Source organism: Hyperolius riggenbachi, chromosome 2 (genome assembly GCF_040937935.1).
Source record: "Hyperolius riggenbachi isolate aHypRig1 chromosome 2, aHypRig1.pri, whole genome shotgun sequence".
Taxonomy (NCBI): Eukaryota; Metazoa; Chordata; class Amphibia; order Anura; family Hyperoliidae; genus Hyperolius; species Hyperolius riggenbachi.
This window is the reverse complement of record NC_090647.1, coordinates 451,160,449-451,179,403: the sequence shown is the minus strand read 5'-3', so window position 1 is coordinate 451,179,403 and position 18,955 is coordinate 451,160,449. Positions and strand designations below refer to the sequence as shown.

General features: G+C 43.8%; 1 protein-coding gene across 1 annotated transcript in view; it reads left to right on the top strand.

Annotated features, from left to right (window-relative positions):
• Nucleotides 1-18,955, top strand: part of APOO (apolipoprotein O) — a 104,724-nt gene that overhangs the window by 59,647 nt on the left and 26,122 nt on the right. Inside the window, exons 4-5 of the mRNA XM_068270060.1 lie at nt 9,596-9,650; nt 13,632-13,727. Of these exons, the coding sequence (XP_068126161.1) occupies nt 9,596-9,650; nt 13,632-13,727 (151 nt within the window). The remainder of the gene's footprint in view (nt 1-9,595; nt 9,651-13,631; nt 13,728-18,955) is intronic.

The window sequence follows — 18,955 nt, the reverse complement described above, 5'->3', positions numbered from 1 at the left end:
CTGTTTGAGTATTATTTTTGTAGAATTATAATTATAATAAACGGAGTGGAAGAGGTTTATAACCCATTTGGGATTTTTACTGTTGGTGTCACCCATTTGGGAGAAATGCACTTGCTCCCTCTCCAGGCAATAAATCCCATGAACACAAACAGGAAAAACAAATTTTGCCGCTAATTTCCCTTATGACACCATGTACTTAAACTCAACCCCTCGCTGCCACACAGGTGCAAGAAGTGTGCACATTTTCTCCTATGAAACACAAAAGATTAGAATCTCATGCAAAAGTCAATTTATTTCAGTAGTTCAACTTAAAAGGTGAAACTAATAAATAAAATAGACTCATTACATGCAAAGCGAGATACTTCAAGCCTTTTTTTTGTTTTAATGTTGATAATTATAATTTACAGCTTATGAAAACCCCAAAATCAAAATCTCAGACTAATAGAATATTGTGAAAATGTTCAATATTCTAGGCTCAAAGTGTCAGACTCTAATTGGCTAATTAATCCAGAACACCTGCAAAGGGTTCCTATTTCATATGTTAGCTTCACCTTTTAAAGGGAAGGTTCAGGGACAATAAAAAAAAAAATCCAAATCCACTTACCTGGGGCTTCCTCCAGCCCGTGGCAGGCAGGAGGTGCCCTCAGCGCCGCTCCGCAGGCTCCCGGGGGCCGACAGGCCATGTCGGGCTTCTTCTGCGCTCCATTATGCGTGTCACGCCGGCGCGCTGACGTCATTGGACGTCCTCCGGGCTTTACTGCGCAGGCTCAGTAGTTCTGAGCCTGCGCAGTACAGCCCAGGGGACGTCCAATGACGTCAGCGCGCCGGCGTGACACGCATAGTGAAGCGCAGAAGAAGCCCGACCTGGCCGCCGGCCTGGCCAGGTCGGGTCGGCCACCGGAGACCACCGGGAGCCTGCGGAGCGGCGCCGAGGGCACCTCCTGCCTGCCACGGGCTGGAGGAAGCCCCAGGTAAGTGGATTTGGATTTTTTTTTCTTTTATTGTCCCTGAACCTTCCCTTTAAGTTGGACTACTGAAATAAATTGACTTTTGCACGATATTCTAATTTTTCGAGTTTCACCTGTAAGCAATTCCACCAAGTCTTTACATCGTTTTATGCATCAGACCAAATCAGAACATCTCTTTGCCTTTGTAATATTACGCAGTCTGAATGTAGATGATGGAAAATACAGTGTACTATTATGTAAGTAAAAGAGCGGACCACCTACGTGTGTAAACTCCTTATTATAATCATTTTCCACACTAAGCAGTTTCTGCACATATTTTCTGTGCTTAAGTCGAAAGCTTTGTTAATGGCACAGCTCAGTGACTTGTATAAGATGTTCCTTGTAGCAGAATGGAATTGTTTGGCAAGGTACAGCATGTTATGATTTAGTCGGGCTCTTGTTTGAGGACGGAGACTGCAATTTTTAAAGGCTTAGTTCCTTCAGGCGGTAAGCACATTTTGCTATGGTTACATGTAGGCACATTCTTCTCAGAGGAAACCTTTCCAATGTTTCCCTTGCCTAAACCAATATTTGTGTCTGCTCAGCTGCCTAACTCTGGCATTTAATGAATAACTTAAACATGCTAACTAAACAGATACACTTCACTTTGTTTCAAATTGAAGGGCCAGTGGTCAGTGTAGCATTTATTTAGAACAAAGAATATTGTGGATGTCACTGCATAGCTGAGCAGATAACAGCTGATGTTTTAGTTATGTCCAATTGATTCAGCAGTAACTTTATTACCTCTTATAGCCCCTACATTATATTGTGAATTTTTCCCTTTAGAACTGTTTAATTTTAATAGTAAAAGAAAATAATGGTAAAAATGGGGAAGAAGATGTTAATGGGGAGAGTAACAAGTATATAATGCAAAGGTATCGGATGAACTGGGAGCAGCCTGATAGTTAAAATACTGGTAATATAGTATTACCAATATATTACTATGGACTTACCTTGTCCCCTATTCTCACACTTACCTGCCTAAGGCCTTCTTCATAGTGTTGAGGAAGAATTGCGTTTGTAAGGTGGCTTGCCGCACAGCAATTTACCACTTATAGCGACGTTCACAGTGCGGTGGATACGTTGTGGTACAACGCCGTGCAGTATGGTAAGGCACTGCACGCAAAATGTGCGCGTTACCAGGTACAAGCATGAAGCGTACTTTTCATTGACTTGTATGCTTCATTGTATGCGACACAACACGTGCGATGCAACTTTTTATTTCCGTTGCGTTTCATTCCTGTTACACTGGGAGCACAACGCAACGTCCCACTGTGAACATGGGCTAACACTAACCCAACTCTTAAAGCCTAACACTAACCTCCGCTCCTAATACTTAACACTACCACCTCTTAATGCTTAACACTAACCTCCCCGTCTAATGCCTTACCTAACTTCCTCTGCCTTTTGCCTTACACTAACATCCCCTCATAATGCCTTGCCTAACACTAACCCTCTCCTATTGCCTTGCCTAACACTAACCCCCTCCTGTTGCCTAGCACTAACCTCCCCTCCTAATGCCTAGCCTAAGAGGGGAGGTTAGTGGTTAGCCCATAGTGGTTAGCGCTCTCGCCTTGCACCGCTGGGTCGTCGTTTAGAATCCCAGCCAAGTCAACATCTGCAAGGAGTTTGTATGTTACCCTCCTAATGCTTAATACTAACCTCCCCTTCGGAAGTACTAGCCATTGGCTATCAATAGCCAATTACTACTGATCAGCTACCATCTTACCCATTTCAGTGCTTTAAGACCCCAATTTAACATTGCAGTCTATATATAACTGCCTAAGCCAGCACCCAGTTCACCTGATCCCAAAGGAACTGGTCAGTGGTTAAAGTGAACCCGAGGTGATAGTGATATGGAGGCTGCCATATTGATTTACTTTTTAAGCAATACTAATTGCCTGGCTGTCCTGCTGATCCTCTGCCTTTAATACTTCTAGCTATAGACCATGAACAAGCATGCAACAGATCAGGTGTTTCTGACAATATTAGGTGCATGCTTGTTTCTGGTGTAATTCAGACATTACTGTAGCCAAATAGATCAGCAGGACTGCCAGGGAACTGGTATTGTATAAAAGGTAATAAATATGGCCATCAACATATGCCTTTCCCTTCAAGTTCCCTTTAAAAGGATGTCTTTTAATTCATGTTCCATTTAAAAAGACGTCTTTTTTTCATGTTCATAAAGTGGCCTTTAAAGTATCTGATTGTAACCAGGCAAAGAACACAAGGACAGCTGCTCAGATGATGGAGAACACACAAATCATAGTATCGCTGAGTTTTATTCGCTAAATTTTAGTTTAGTTTCATATTTTATTTTTTACCAGTGGGTAAGCTATGAAGGCAGTTGGATCTGCCATAATGAAAATATTTTAAACCTGAATAAAATGAGGTATCATATTTTTCCAAGCAGGGGTAACTTATCAATGATCTTAGCGCAGCTGGGACCATAGTCACAAAGAAAACAATTGGTAACAACCTAAGGACTCAAATCTTGCAGAGCCCACAAGACAGGCCGTCTGCAGTTTTCCAGTAATCAGAGAAGAGACCAAAATGTAGCACTTTTGCAACAACTCAAATCGCTGTGTTTGGAGGAGGAGGAGGAATGCTGCCTATAAGCAACAATTAGGGCCCATTCACACCAGGGCGATTAGCAGGTGATTCCCGCTAATCACCAAAGTGCTATTTAAAGCGATAGCGCAATTGTAACCATATGGCAGTGATCTCACTGCCGCAATTGCCTCCGGTCGTAGGCATTTCGCAATTAGCGGCAATCACAAAATGTGTTGTCTGCAGCATTTTTGCCCGCGATTCTGGCGTGATTGCGATACAGTGCTTTAAAAAAGCACTGATCGCGATTAATGGGAATTGAGTCCCTTATACTCTGGTCATTACTTGCTCAGAGAGCAAATGAGAAAAATCAGCAGAGGACCAAATACTTCTTTCCCACACTGTACTGATTAGCAACTGCTGCCATATTCACATATCTATAAACAGTAGATAAAAATACGTGAAGTTTGGACTGTGTCAGCAGGGAGACAGAGTTCAGTTTATTAAACTCACTAAAGACTGGTTAAAGCTAGAGGAATGCGGTGGTTGTACATTACTGCAGTGTATGGACACTGCATTGTGCGCATCATTGATGTGCAATATAATGCAGACCCCATTCACTACAGCCAGTGGTGCCGTATGTTTAGCATACAGGCATTGGTTCTTCAATGTGTTTCATTAGAGCGCTGAATTGCTTCAATTGTGAATTCAATTAAATGCAATGGTAGCACTGAACCCATGTAAGATTCACGCACATGACTGTAGTACCATATGTAAAGGAATTGATCCCTGACTCACCTATGACTGGAGAGCGATAGATGCCCAGCAGGGATGACGCAGGTAATTTAGGAGCTGGTGGCACTGCAGTAAAATGGGTGCCCCGCAGTTTGCAATGCTAATTGACATTGAGTGCCTGAAATATTTCGTATTAAGGCAGTGCAGATATAAGCAGCGCAGGTATTTAGTGGCGAATGCAGTTCGAATATTGTTTGGAAATGGGGGGGGGGGGGGGGTTGTTTAGGGTTAGGCATTGATAAATAGGGTTAGGTTTAGTGATGGTAAAATATCAGTACAAATCAATTACGGTATACTGTATTTTACTATCATATTACCCATTGCCCAATAATAGAATAGTTTGAAACATCTTCTAACGCCTATCCCTGGTGCCTTTCTCCAGCATATGTGGGGGGGGGGGGGGGGGGGTCAGTAGACTGACTTATATTGATATTCTGGGAACAATAGTGATATCCAATACTACATTACAGGTAGCCCCCGACTTACGAACGCCCGACTTAAACCACCCGCCGAAACGAACGGCATGGATTCTGTGTCTCCGTGGGAACAAGTCAAAAAATGTTTTTTTCAAATTGGACTTCAAAAAATTCAAAGAAAAAATGGCTTTTAAACTTGTATAAGCAGGCACAGAGGGCAGAGTGGGACACTGGAGGCACTGGGGGGCACAGAAGAGGTACAGGGGATAGAGATGGTACAGTGTTCCAACTTAAGAAAAGATTCAGGTTAAGAACGAACTTACAGTCCCTATCTCGTTCGTTAACCGGGGACTACTTGTAATGTACTGTAGAATGGAAGGTGGTCATGTATGTATATCTATGTACTCATTAACCATCTCTAGTGTATAAAGCCCCATAAATATCATAGATTGTTCTTGGCCAGGGCCTCCTCTGCCATGAATCTAGTCGATGTATGGGGTGGCGCGGTTGCATTGCCAACTGATCCAGAGTGCCAGATCGTCACATGGAAAGCACACAGCGCTCCTACTTACCCCTCTCGCTCAAAGCTGCTCTGTCATACGCCATGCCAACATCGATTCTCCCCCTTAATAGCAACATAGCGATACAGCGCTCGGCCCCGAACTGTCACCCGAGGAATCAATTCCTGATCCCTGCAGCTGACAGTAATTATGCGTGTCTCTGCATCCTAAGGGGCTTTTTTTTTTACTCAGCCTGCAAGTGTTGGCATGATAATTAAGTTTAAAGCAAACCTCCGGACTAAAAATCTACTCAGCAGAACTGAAAAGGCTTGGTGTTTCTTTAACAGTTTAACAGCATTGTTTTTCTTACCAAAGCATCATTTTTAGCTGCATTTTTAGCTAAGCTCCACCCATCAAAGAAAAAAGCCAGGGCTTTTTTCCCTTATGCTGTGCAGAGCATGATGGGATTTCCTATGTTGTTATTCACGTTGCCTAGCAACTGGGAGAGGTGCTCAGCACACAGGACAGTGGGAACTGTGTCTCATGCTTCCTGTCACCTCCTTTCAACCAAAAAGATGGCTGCCATCTTTTGCCTGTTGCCTGTTCTTTTAAAACACTGTGGGTAAGAGATTATATTACCTATCTATTTTAATTAACATAACTAATGTAACTTAATGACAGTATGCTTGTTTAGGCTGAAGTTCCTCTTTAACTTCTCTGTCCTAGCAAAGTTGTGGTAGACCTTGTGGTGGGGCATGTTTTGAGAGGCAGAGTTTAACCTCCTTAGCGGTAACCCCGTGCTGGACACGGGGTAAGCCGCCGGAGGGTGCCGCTCAGGCCCTGCTGGGCCGATTTTCATAATTTTTTTTTTGCTGGACGCAGCTAGCACTTTGCTAGCTGCACCAGCACTCTGATCGCCGCCGGCCCCCGCCCGATCGCCGCTATCTGATGCGGCGCGCGGCCCCCCCAGACCCCGTGCGCTGCCTGGCCAATCAGTGCCAGGCAGCGCCGAGGGGTGGTTCGGGACTCCCAATGACGTCCCGACGTCGCTGACGTCAGTGACGTCATCCCGCCCCGTCGCCATGGCGACGGGGGAAGCCCTCCAGGAAATCCCGTTCTTTGAACGGGATTTCCTGATTGCCTATCGCCAGAGGCGATCGGCGGGGCTGGGGGGATGCCGCTGAGCAGCGGCTATCATGTAGCGAGCCCTGGGCCCGCTACATGATTTAAAAAAAAAATAAAAAAATAAAAACCTGCTGCGCTGCCCCCTGGCGGAATTTTTCATACCGCCACGGGGGTTAAAGTGCCAAGGTTTATGTTCATTTTGGATCCTGTCACTTAAATCTGTCACTGCTATAAGGTCATACATCCAGTACTGCTGGTTTATAGCCTATAAAGCCACTTGTAGGCAGCTGTTTCAGGCTGCTTTGGCATTCTTCACTGCAAGGTATCAACTGATATGGCTCTATGGAAATACTTAAAATATTCAAAATAAAACAGTTGTAAGAACATAATGATGGACATTTTGAACCACTTAAATCCTAATGCCTGTGTTCCCTCACAGATACTTTATATGGTAAAGAACCCTTAGGCCCCTTTCACACTAGCGCATTGCGTTGGCCTATTTTGCCACAGGCCAACGCTACGCCAATGAAAGTCCATGGGGATTTTCATATTTTCATACCTTGCATGGTGCAATGCGTTCTGCTGGAAGTGCCCGTTTCTCTGCAAAAGCAACAGTGCGTTCCTGGGCAACATGTGCAGCGACTTGCGGCGAACCAGAAGTCATGCAAGTCTATGACAATGCGGCTTTTTTTTTATTTGACGTTCGTGTTACTGCACACATGAGCGGAATCGTATTTGTTCAATACACTTCCACGCAATTCTATTTTTGCCCACAGGAAGTGAGTGCTAGAGAGCCTCACTTCCTGCTTGGCTTGCAGCCAGAATAGCAATTACCGTGCACTGCTTCAGTATTCTCCATGGGCTTTTTGTTGGTGGAGCGTTGCGAGCAGCCGATCACACCGCACTACAACCGCAGGTCGGCTGTGTGAAACCGGCCTAAAGCAAGTCAGTGGTAGTCAGACCAATGTGAGCTGCCCAGAAACTGGTCTCATTGCAGGGATCGGATGTTCTTCTGAGAAGGCACTTCAAAGGCTGCCTGCCCTGCATTATCCCATTTTACAAAAAAATGAGTGAAATGTAGGTAGGACCTACTTTACCATAGCTAGATATTGGGGAAAACAATGGGCGTACATTGAAAAAAAAGCCCCGAGAATTTAGGTGCCAGGTGATACCAATAGTAGAATTTCTGTAAAGTTACTGATACTCTACTGCTTTCCATAACCTCTCTCTCACACTAACGCACCTCAGCTACGCTTAACACTAACCTACCTCCTACCTACACTAAGGACCCCCTGCCTACCGCTAACACTAACTAGGAACACACAACCATACTATAGCCAAGCGACCACAAGAGGTAATAGCTGCTAGCTAGCTGGAGTTCGGTACTACCAATACCTTATATTGCATTGCAGCTTACGGAGGTGCCCAGGCATTTCAGGCACCCATTTAACCTGCTTTGAACAATGGTACTTTAAAGAGCCTTCATTGATTGCTCTGTCCTTAATAGCTTCATGATTAGTTAAATAACACTGAGTGTAGGGTGACTTTTGACCTGATTGCATAGCTGTATATTCATATCATAAAAATCCTGGCCTAGAGTGATCTGGTGACTTGCATTTTTGCTTTATTTCTCTATTTGTGGTTTCAGATGTTTTCAGATTGAGCAATAACCTTATTTTTTGTGAGGTCATGTGAAATTACATGGTCACACTTTTTTCTTTTCTGTTTTTCTTACAGGACAACCGAGGTAAAACGTGACATGAGATAGACATGTGTATGTACAGTGCCAAGCACACAAATAAATTGCACACAAATTGTGTTCCTTTTTTCTTTCTCTGCCTGAAATAATCAGGTATGCAAGTGACAGTTTCTGTCCGGGTCAGACTTTAGCATAACCCTTACTGATAAGTAATTACATCCATAAAATACTTTCCTGTCAGTAAATGGCTTCTGATAGCAGGAAAGAGATAAAAAGGGTCAATAATTCATAGTTTTGAGCTCCGACATACTTTAATGAAGGTATCATTGAGCAGAGATGATGAAACCGTAAAAACTTAAAAGCTAGATTTAAAACAGATCTGAGATGAAAAACTAACTATAACAAGTAACTTGTCTATATATGTTATCGAAAGTTTAGATAGTTTACACAGCATATCTATCTGCAAACAGCTTCAACAGTGTATGAATATTTATTCCTGTGATACAATGAGGGCTATTAAGGTCCGTACAAACGCCGGACTGCAGGCAACGACGGGTCTGTCGTCACCTCCTGCTGGGCGTGTTTTCAGCAGACAGTCCGGCGTGTGTACAGTCTGTCGGCGGACTGATAAGGCTGTTTCTCAGCGATCCGCCGGGCGGATCGCTCACAAACAGCCCTATCAGTCTGCAGACAAGACTGTACACACGCCGGACTGTTGCTGGAATGCCCGCCCAGCAGGAAGTGACGACGGACCCGTCGTTGCCTGCAGTCCAGCGTGTGTACGGACCTTTAGTCACATTGTCACAGGCTGAGAGCCGGAGATGCTATCAGCTTACCTGTGAGTAAATTCAGTCCCCTCTTCTCCTACCTCCTGCCCTCTGCCTCTGAAATCAAAAGCTAGTAACACCTCCCCCTCCTCCTGCCCAGACTGAGCTCCCATAAGCCCTTGCTACTGTCTGAAAATGCCAAGGCACTGTGAAAAGCTGTGGGCGAGGCTTGTTTACTTTTATAGGGAATTAGAGTATTAAAACAAAACAAAAAAGGTATTTGGCTTGAGGAATGCCCTATAAACTATATGAAAGGAACACAATTATGCAATGAGTAAAAGTTTATCTCAGATCCACTTTAAATATAAAGTAAAACTGGGATATCTAAAAAAAAGTCATTTTTAAGAGACTGAGGATAAATACAATTGTATTTCTCATCCGTTTATTTTTGCCACGGTTGTCCTTTTAGATTCTTTAATTTTGATTTTCCAAAGAAAATAGGATAACATAGGTTCAAAGATACTAGAAACAAGATGCTGTGTCTTAATACACAAGTCTACAAGGATTTTTTTTATATATGTTTTCCATTCTTTATTCAGTAGGCTACTAAATTGCTTGTACATGCTCTAATATTTATATTCACCTGTTCTTCCTGGTAAAAATGTAGGACTTGGTTTACACTCAAGTCTGTTTATATTCAAGTATACACCATAATATTTACTGTCTCATTTTGCAGGATGTTTATACAAAGAGCAAGCCAAAGGTGGAAACCGCAGTGGCACATTCAAAAGGTATCTCAATTTGCTTAACTATCTTTTACTTAAAACCAGCTTCCTTTAAGTTTATATTGAATCAATAAACCTCTTTCTTCCCTTGAACACTGACCAGATTACTCCATGTACAAAGGGTTGTATTCCATGCTTGTGTGGGGAAACGTGGTATTATTTCAGCTTAATGCAATCAGTGCAGCAGCAGTTTCAAGCTGCATACATTTTACCTAAAATTACATAAATGTATTTACATAAAATTGGCATATACATTTACATCAATTCAGAATTATTTGCATCTCATTGACCATCCGTTATGGAAACGTATCTATTTAAATTTTTGGACACTCTGCATGTTGAACACTGCTATTCCAGCGCAGGAGACTTGGGCGCAGCCGGCGCCACCATAGGCCGTAATAGGAATTACGGCTATAGAGGCGCACAGGGATTAACTTCGGCGCCATCAGAAGACAGAGCTGAAGTTACTTTTAAAACACTATAAATCGGCCTCCAGCAATTGCTGGAAGCCGAATTATTTCATTCACCACCATCTATGGTGGCCTGGAGGGGAAATAGTATTTAACACCAGCGGGAACTTGTGCAGCTGCAGGATCAGCCATATTCCTTCTTGTATCCTGCGCCCAAGTCTCTGGGCGGCGAATCGTACGCCTGCATGTTCCCTCATATTAGGCCTTCCACACTTGCTTGAAAGCCTGTCCTAATGACACACTGTAGTCAGTGGCGTAGCTAAGGAGCTGTGGGCCCCGATGCAAGTTTTACATGGGGCCCCCCAAGCACTGTATACATGACAATTGATACGGCGCACCAAAACCTGCCAAAGGCAACTACAGTGTCAGAGGTGCAAGAAGGGGGTGGGGAACAGTTTGTTAGTGATTACCACTATTCAATGTATCTATAGAAGTGATTATTATGAGCACAGGACCAATAGAGAGCTAATACTGTAGTTGAGGGAGGGACCTTTGGGGCCCCTCTGGCCCAAGGGCCCCGATGCGGTCGCTACCCCTGCACCCCCCTATTGCTACGCCCCTGACTGTAGTATGAGAGACTCACATATATTGTGTTTTAAAGAGAACCCGAGGTGGGGTTCTGACAATTCTATCCACATACAGAGGCTGGGTCTGCCTATACTGCTCAGCCTCTGTTGCTATTTCAATCCCCCCTAAGCCCCCCTGCGCTCTGCTATGCCCCTTAAATCACAGCCGCGCTGCCGACACACAGTGTGTCACAGCGGGCTGTGTTTATCTCTGTACTGTCACTTTGCGTGCTCCCCCCGCCTCCTGCATAGCTCCGGTCCTTGCCCGCGTCCCTTCCCTCCCCGCTGATTGGAGGGAAGGGACGCGGGCGGGACCGGAGCTATGCAAGAGGCGGGGGGAGCATGCAGAGTGACAGTACAGATGTAAACACAGCCCGTACAGCGCGGCTGTGATTTATGGGGGATAGCAGAGCTTAGGGGGGATTGAAATAGCAACAGAGGCTGGGCAGTATAGGTAGACCCAGCCTCTGTACATGGATTGCATTGTCAGAACCTCACCTCGGGTTCTGTTTAAGGGTGCAGACAAGTTTTTTTGTTTTGTTTTTTAGTATCTTAAGCCCCATACACACGCTCAACAGCGGTCTTTTATGCAGCACAATTTAAATTCGTGCAGAATGCGCTCACCAGCACCATACCAAGTCCGATATAAATCCCAGCATGTATAATATCACAATTATGAGTTCAGAGTGTTCGCTATCAATAATCCACAGCAAGTCTTTAGTATTAATATGAAGACAGCGCTCCTCTTCTTCAATATCCAACCTGCAAAATCAATTAAATCTCGACATAGTGCATTACTGCTAGAACCATAGGGATAAATGCCACCACAGTGAAAAATCAGTGCTCCACTCGTGCATCATATACAGTGCGACTATCCACACGACCCCCTTAAGATGAAAGGCTCACCAGATGCAATCCACCCCAGTTTTCAGGTGGGTCTCTCACGTAAATCAACCAGCCACAGATCCAGCTACTTCAAGTTTCCAACAACTTTTAATCGAAGGTATCACTTTTAAAAAATCACAATAAAAACACAAACATAGTGTAAAACCGTCATAAGCTGCCAATGCCCTGCAATTTGATTGCACTCACATAACCAAGATGGATCAGGCGCATATCAGGCTTGCTCATAGCCTTGCGGTGTCACCTCCATTCACGGATATCGGCGTCCCGTCTCCGTTGCGGCGCTTCCGCTTCTCCCCGCTGTTTAACCGGCTCACAAGCTGCAGTTTGCTTCCAGTGACGTCAGGCGCTCCAGACTCCGCACTTCAGTTGTCCTTTAAAGCAATCCTGCAGGCCTTGTGTTTGACGCCTGTGCTCTAACTATCCTGAGGCTTCCCACTGATGAGGTAAGTATCTAAAACCTGGTACACACCTCCAATTTTGATTGGCCAGTTTTACCACATTTATGTTGTATGAGAGCTTACCTACATAATACCTACGCAATCTGCTCGTAGTATTCAAAATCTGTTGGTCCTCATACTGCATGGAGGTGGTGAAATTGGTAATTTATTGGCCAATCAATATTGGATGTGTATGCAATCCTAGCTTTTATATGTTATTACTCTTCAGGTATGCTTTAATTGAAACTGTTCAAGATGAAAAGGAAGCTTCAAAATGAGATTAAACTTCTCACATTACAATTTCAGTTCCTATTCTTAGGTACATAAAAGTTACTTAAATAGTTTTCCACCTTAAAAAAATGTTTAATTTTATATCCTAAGAGCAGTACAACTATGTACTGCTCTAGTTATTGGCAATATAAATGATTGCCGGCCAGTAGACACTCTTTTCCTGGCTTCCTCATTGAGCTCCCCACTTCCTCGCAATGCATCGCCTTGGCAATGACTGGCACACCACCGCTGTTCTGACCTGAACTGCCTGGCTTTTATGTGCCTGGTATTCGTGGTCATAACATTTTTCAGTTTGGTATGGAACAGCAGTGACGCGTCAGTCGTTGCTATGGCGACTAGTCTATTCAGCCAAGGAGGCAGGGGAGCACAGTGAGGAGGCCAGGCAGAGCTATTTTCTTCCCCGCAGTGATTTCTATTGGGCCCAGCCGGCGCCACCATAGGCCGTAAATATATACAGCTCTCAGGATACAAAACTAACCACTTAAGTACCAGCGGTCTCTGCCCCCTGAAGGGCCAGAGACCGCTGGTACAGAAATTGCAGAATTCCGACAAATCGCCGCACACACCCGCCGACCGTCGGGAACCTGGGCCACTCAGTCTGCTGTCTCTATAAAAGCAGAGTTCCTGTGAGCCGGTCAGCAGCCGCTTTCATTGGCTCCTGACCGTGTCTATCAATGTAAGCCAATGGGAGTTGCGTACATTGATAGACACGGTCAGGAGCCGGTGAAATCTGCTCCTGACCGGCTCACATGGCTCTGCAATCATAGAGACTGGCAAGGGGAGTGAGCGGGAAGACATTGGCGAGATCGGCGGGAGCGCCAAAAACAGCGGATGCGTGCAGCGACGGTGAGTTGAAATCTATGCCCTGCCAGCCAGATCAGCATCAAAACAGGGCGTCGTCCATTTTTAAAGGTGGGAAACGAATTAAAATTAGGTACCTATGAATAGGTACTGACATTTTAATGGAAGAAGTTTAATCCCACGTTAAGTTACGGTACTCTTATTCAGTTGGTTTTAATCTTTTTGTTTGTTTGTTTGTTTGTTTGTCTTTGCTTCTTTTAGCTGGCTGTTTAGATCTTCCCAGCCAGCATGCTACATAGGGGTTCTAAAGTGGTGTAGCTGTATAGTTATCACTATGGATTCCGACTGCTTACATTGTAACACAAGTCACATGGTATAACAGCAGCCTAGCAGTAGCAAAGACAAGGCTGAACATTTTATTTTTATGGGACAGCTCTTATGACACTTTGACAATTAAAAAAGGCTCTTCTTTCAATGTGTAACTAAAAATGCCAACACAACTCTTCTTTCTTCCAGCAACATATGATTACCTAATAGACGCACCACCCGGATTCTACCCCAGGCTAGGCCTGATTGGATTTGCAGGAATTGTTGGCTTATTCCTTGCAAGAGGTCAGTTTATACTAAACAAAGTAGTAATTATTCTGTCTTTACGCTTACACTGTGTTTATAATTATACTGTCTTTCGGGCAAGCTGCACCACAGCTATAAATAAGCTTTCCATCCATTTGGTATTTATAATTATACAACATATACTGAACTGGCTGTACTCTGAAAAATACTTGTTAACCAGCTCGGCAAATTATTTTCTGAACAAAAATTTTGTTTAACTTTTTCTGGACTATAAGGCTTGGCTCATACTGGCGGTGAAAAAAAATTCTAACGGAACAGATCCTAATGGATGCGAATTGATCCAATGTTAATACATGGATCCGTTCTCATTGGCCTGTTAGAATTAATCAGCTGCGTAGCAATCCCTGCAATCTCACATCCACAGGCTCAAATAATCTTGTCATACCGAGAGTCCACCTGAAAACCTTTGGTCCCAGAGCCTTCTTTTTTTTTTTTTTTTTTAATTCTATTTTTATTTCCATCTACAAATATTACAAAAACCACAATACAAGTTATTCATAAACTCCATCCATCTTCTAAATACAGTGGCTTACTATGGCCAGTCTATACAAGAAATTAAACCGTACAAACAGCCTATTTTCTATTAACAATAAGAACCATTTTTCAAATATTTTATCATTCTAGTTACACTATGAAAACAAAAGAAAAAGAAAAACAAATCAACTAGTATCCCTTATCTTAACTTCCCAGAGGTGGTATATCCATATCTTATATTTCTTATGCCGGGAATACACGGTACGTTTGTACCGCTCGATTATGCCGCCGGATCGATTCCCGCTCGTCCCCGTGGGCGATTCTCTTATCTTCTGCTTGTTTTTTTCTTATTTTTTTCCATTGTCCCGCCCGTGGTATCGAGCGCGGAATCGATCCGGTGGGTGATCGGACATGTCGAAAATTATCAGTCGAGCCATCTAATGGCTCAATCGAGCCGTGTATTCCCAGCATTATACTAAACATTAATTATCTTTATTTATCTACCAGGGAAAGTCAGCTTAATACATCGTTCAAAGAGAATAGGATAATTACTCTTATCATTCGAGCCTCTAAGAAGAAAGAAATTCTGCATATCTTTCGGTTTCCTGGAACTCTAACCACCTTCTCCATTTAACATAATATTTATCTAGCTTATTCATTCTCAGAAAGTGCAATTCATCACATGTCAACAACCTATTTACAAACACAGACACAGACAAACACAGAACATTTATATTGCGCTTTTCTTTTGGTGGACTCAAAGCGCCAGAGCTGCAGCCACTAGGGCGCGCTCTATAGGCAGTAGCAGTGTTAGGTAGTCTTGCCCAAGGTCTCCTACTGAATAGGTGCTGGCTTACTGAACAGGCAGAGCCGAGATTCGAAACCAGGTCTCCTGTGTCAGAGGCAGAGCCCTTAACCACTACACCATCCAGCCACCATTTACCACCTCACACCACTCCCTTACCGTAGGAATTATATGAGACTTCCAATATCTGGGTACTAGGCTCTTGGCTGCATTGAGTAATGAAGGCATAATAGACTTTTTATAGCTCTTTACCCCGGATTTGATACCATGTAGTAGAATACCTCAGGGGTCCCTCGAAATAGCCTTCTGTCATGCTGCTCCTACATCTTAGAACTCCTTACCTCAGCAGATCAGGACAGCTCCATCTCTGGACGTGTTTAAATCCAGACTGAAAACCCACCTGTTCAGTTTGGCATTTGCAGAAATATAATTTTGTTGTGTTAACACTTCATTCTACTACCAATTACTGAATCTGAGAGAGCCTAAGCGCTTTGAGTCCTATGGGAGAAAAGTGCTATAGAAATGTTGTTGTTGTTGTTGTTGATGATCTGTTCCGCACGATCCGTTTCCTTCTGCAGCAATTTTTCATGACCGCTGAGCCCAGTGGAAAGGAAATGGATCCTGAAGCGCTACATTGGGGGCAATGGGAAAACTGAACGTTTCTTCACACTAGTGAAGAAACTGACCATTCGAGCTGGCAAAATCCACTCTGGGGAGGGGCAATGTTGGGAATCGGAATGGAAGCAGCTGAGTGGCAATGGAGTAAAAACGGATCCCGTCGACCGGTAATCAGATCCGTTATCGCGTATCCGTTTGCCACTAATTGCCAGTGTGAAGCGGGCCTAATGCTCTGGCCACAGAGCCTTTTTTTACTCTTTTCAATTGTGATAACTGTGATTGACTCCAGATGGGGGCACGGAGGCCAGCTGTCATTAGACAGCGGAGTTCAGTGGCAATAGTATCAGGAGCATGCAGCAATTAGAGACTGAAATCTATGCCTTGGCAGGGATAAGAGACTCCATACAGGGTATAGATTTCAATCAGCTGTTTCTGCAAGTATAGGGAGCTTTCTTTTTCTTTTTTCAATTACAATACAGAGTAGTAGTTCGTAGATTCTCCTACAGTAACTGATAGTCGGTTGCAGTGGCAGATTCTCTCATTTTAAAGCGGATCCGAGATGAAAAACTAACTATAACAAGTAACTTGTCTATATATCTTATCTAAAGTTTAGATAGTTTACACAGCATATCTAGCTGCAGACAGCTTCAATAGTTTATGATTATTTATTCCTGTGATACAATGAGTGCAGCCATGTTCTGTTTGTCATATGCTGAGGGCTGGAGATGCTATCAGCTTGCTTGTGTGTAATGTGACAAATTCAGTCACCTCTCCTCCTCCCTACTCAGGACCGGTTTTAGTGGCCCTGGGGCAAACCGTAGCGTTGGGCCCCCCCAACCCCCTGCCCGCCAGCCATTGCCCCTGTGCTCTCTGATAAGGCCTGTGTGGTTAATTAACGTGATCAAAAGAATCCCTTTCCTGGCCAGTGACACCGAGGTGTGAAAGCTCTTCAGCAGTAAGCCCCAAATGGCAAGTGTTATTGCCTTTTGAAGAGACAGGATAAACTCAGCATGAGACCAGACTGACTGATTCCATCAGAAGTAGAGAGAAAATGAATGCTGTATATGATTTTTTTGCCTATTTATGGAATACCGTATCTCGGATAGTTATGTGAGTTGTATCATTGGGTTTGTAGTGTCTTGCTGAACCTTTTGATACCAGTCTTGAAGGGCAAGGGGTACGCTACAATCAAGTTATTAGACTTCCCAAGAACTGGACCCTCTACCCTAATCAAGTCTGATGTCATGGGAATTGTCATAATCTGAGGAATATTAATATGTTATCCACGCAACTGTGGCATTTCTCGGTTTTGAATTACAGCGTTTTATAAGTTTAAACCTAAATCTCTCTCTGAGGGAACGAACTGTGATTGGTTTGTGAAACGGAGGGGGCTGGCTTTGTTCCACCCCCAAAACTAGCTTCCATAAAACCAGGGTGCATACAGGGAGGGGCGTTCCTCCAATTCCATCTTCAATTGAGCCTGCTGCTGCCTTGAGGACAGACAGCGGCCATCTTCTCGTGAGCTGAAACAAAGAACTGCACGTGTTTTCCCAGAAAGGACATATTTCCACATGAACTTAAGTATTTTCTTCCCTTTTTTCATACTGGCTACTAATGTCTCTATAATTGTTGATTTTAATTATTTTCTGTATATATTAATTATTTATATTGCATTTTTAATAAACAACGCTAACGTCATTTATTTGTTCAGCTACCCTGCTATTCAGCCACACAAACTGAACCCTGGCTTCTGAAGAGTCGCTACTATTGTTGATAGCTAGATAAAATAGCGTGTGTTTAACCGTTTTATTTGCAGGTCTAGAATCAGCCAGTCGGTTCCTCTGTCCCATTAGAACAGAGGTGGGGGCAGTTATACCCTGAAATAGTGTGTAATTTGTATTACCGTAACTCACAAGCTCCCTTCTAGTCGGTCGGCTGCCAAATTCCCAGCGGTTTCGGTGCACCGATTGCGACCACAGATTGCATGGTCTGTGTGCTGAAACCGATTGGAAGGCATTGTGCGGTCCAGCCACTAGGGGGCTTGTGTCAATTATGGCTGCTGTTATACTTTCAGGGCCCTGGGAAGCAGTGCGAGCGGGGTGAGCAGGCAAAATGTAGCAGGGTCGGCGCTGCGGGGACCTCAACAGAGGTCGGGGCAATTGCCCCCTTTGCCTCTATGGTAGCGCCGGCCCTGTCCCTACTCCCCTCTGCCTCTGAAATCTCTGGCTAGTAATCTCCTCCTCCTCCTGCCCAGACTGAGCTCCCATAAGCCCTTGCTACTCAGTCCAGAGTGCCAAGGCACTCTAAAAAGCTGTGGGCGACACTTGTTTAGTTTATAGGGAATTAGAGTATTAAAACAAAACAAAAAAAGTATTTGGCTTGAGGAATGCCCTATAAACTATATGAAAGGAACACAATTATGCAATTAGTAGAAGTTTATATCGGATCCACTTTAAAGCAAACCTGAAGGCATTGAAAAAAAAAAGCTTTATACTTACCACTGTAGAGGGAAATCTCTGGATGCTCCAGGGCTCCATGACCCCTCCGCTGGCAGAAAATCTAGAAAAATGTAAATTGCATGTGTACATATTTCCCAGAATAAATTGCACTATATTAATTTTCTCATATGTTGCTGGCACTTGCTAACACTTAAAGCGGACCCAAACCAAACATTCTTTTTAATTCAAAATATTTAGTTGCACCACTCTGACACATACAAATATAAATAAACACTCCTTCAAGCCTATGAGCATTTCAGTGCATGCTTTTCACCCTTCTCTTTCCATAACTAGGGTTATACAGGTGGCAGCCATTAGCAATTCCTCCTTTGCTGGACACCATCTACTCCTTCAGTTTGCCGGATTCTGTCCCGGCAATTTGAAAGGAAGGGAGGGGTTTCTCCAATAAATGTAAAATATTTTATATTTGTCATCATGCAGCTGAAAAAGGGCTGCTATTTTTTATTATTATAATTTAGAAAATAGATTTCGTTTCTGAAATCTTGTATTTTTAATTTGGGTCCACTTTAAGGTACACCTGCATCTAGCAGCTTGGTGGCCGATGAACTATCTGATTTGAGAACATCATTTGCAGTGCGACATTTAGCCCCCCCGAATAGGTAGCCAGCTGTAGGTGCCCCAGTATAGGTTAGCCAGCTAAAGGTGCACCAGTATAGGTTAGCTAGGTATAGGTGCCCCACTATGACATAGCCAGCCATAGGTGGTACCCCAGTAAAGTTTAGCCAGCTATAGGTGCCCCAGTATAAGTTAGCCAGCCATTGGTTCCCCAGTAAAGGTTAGCCAGCCATAGG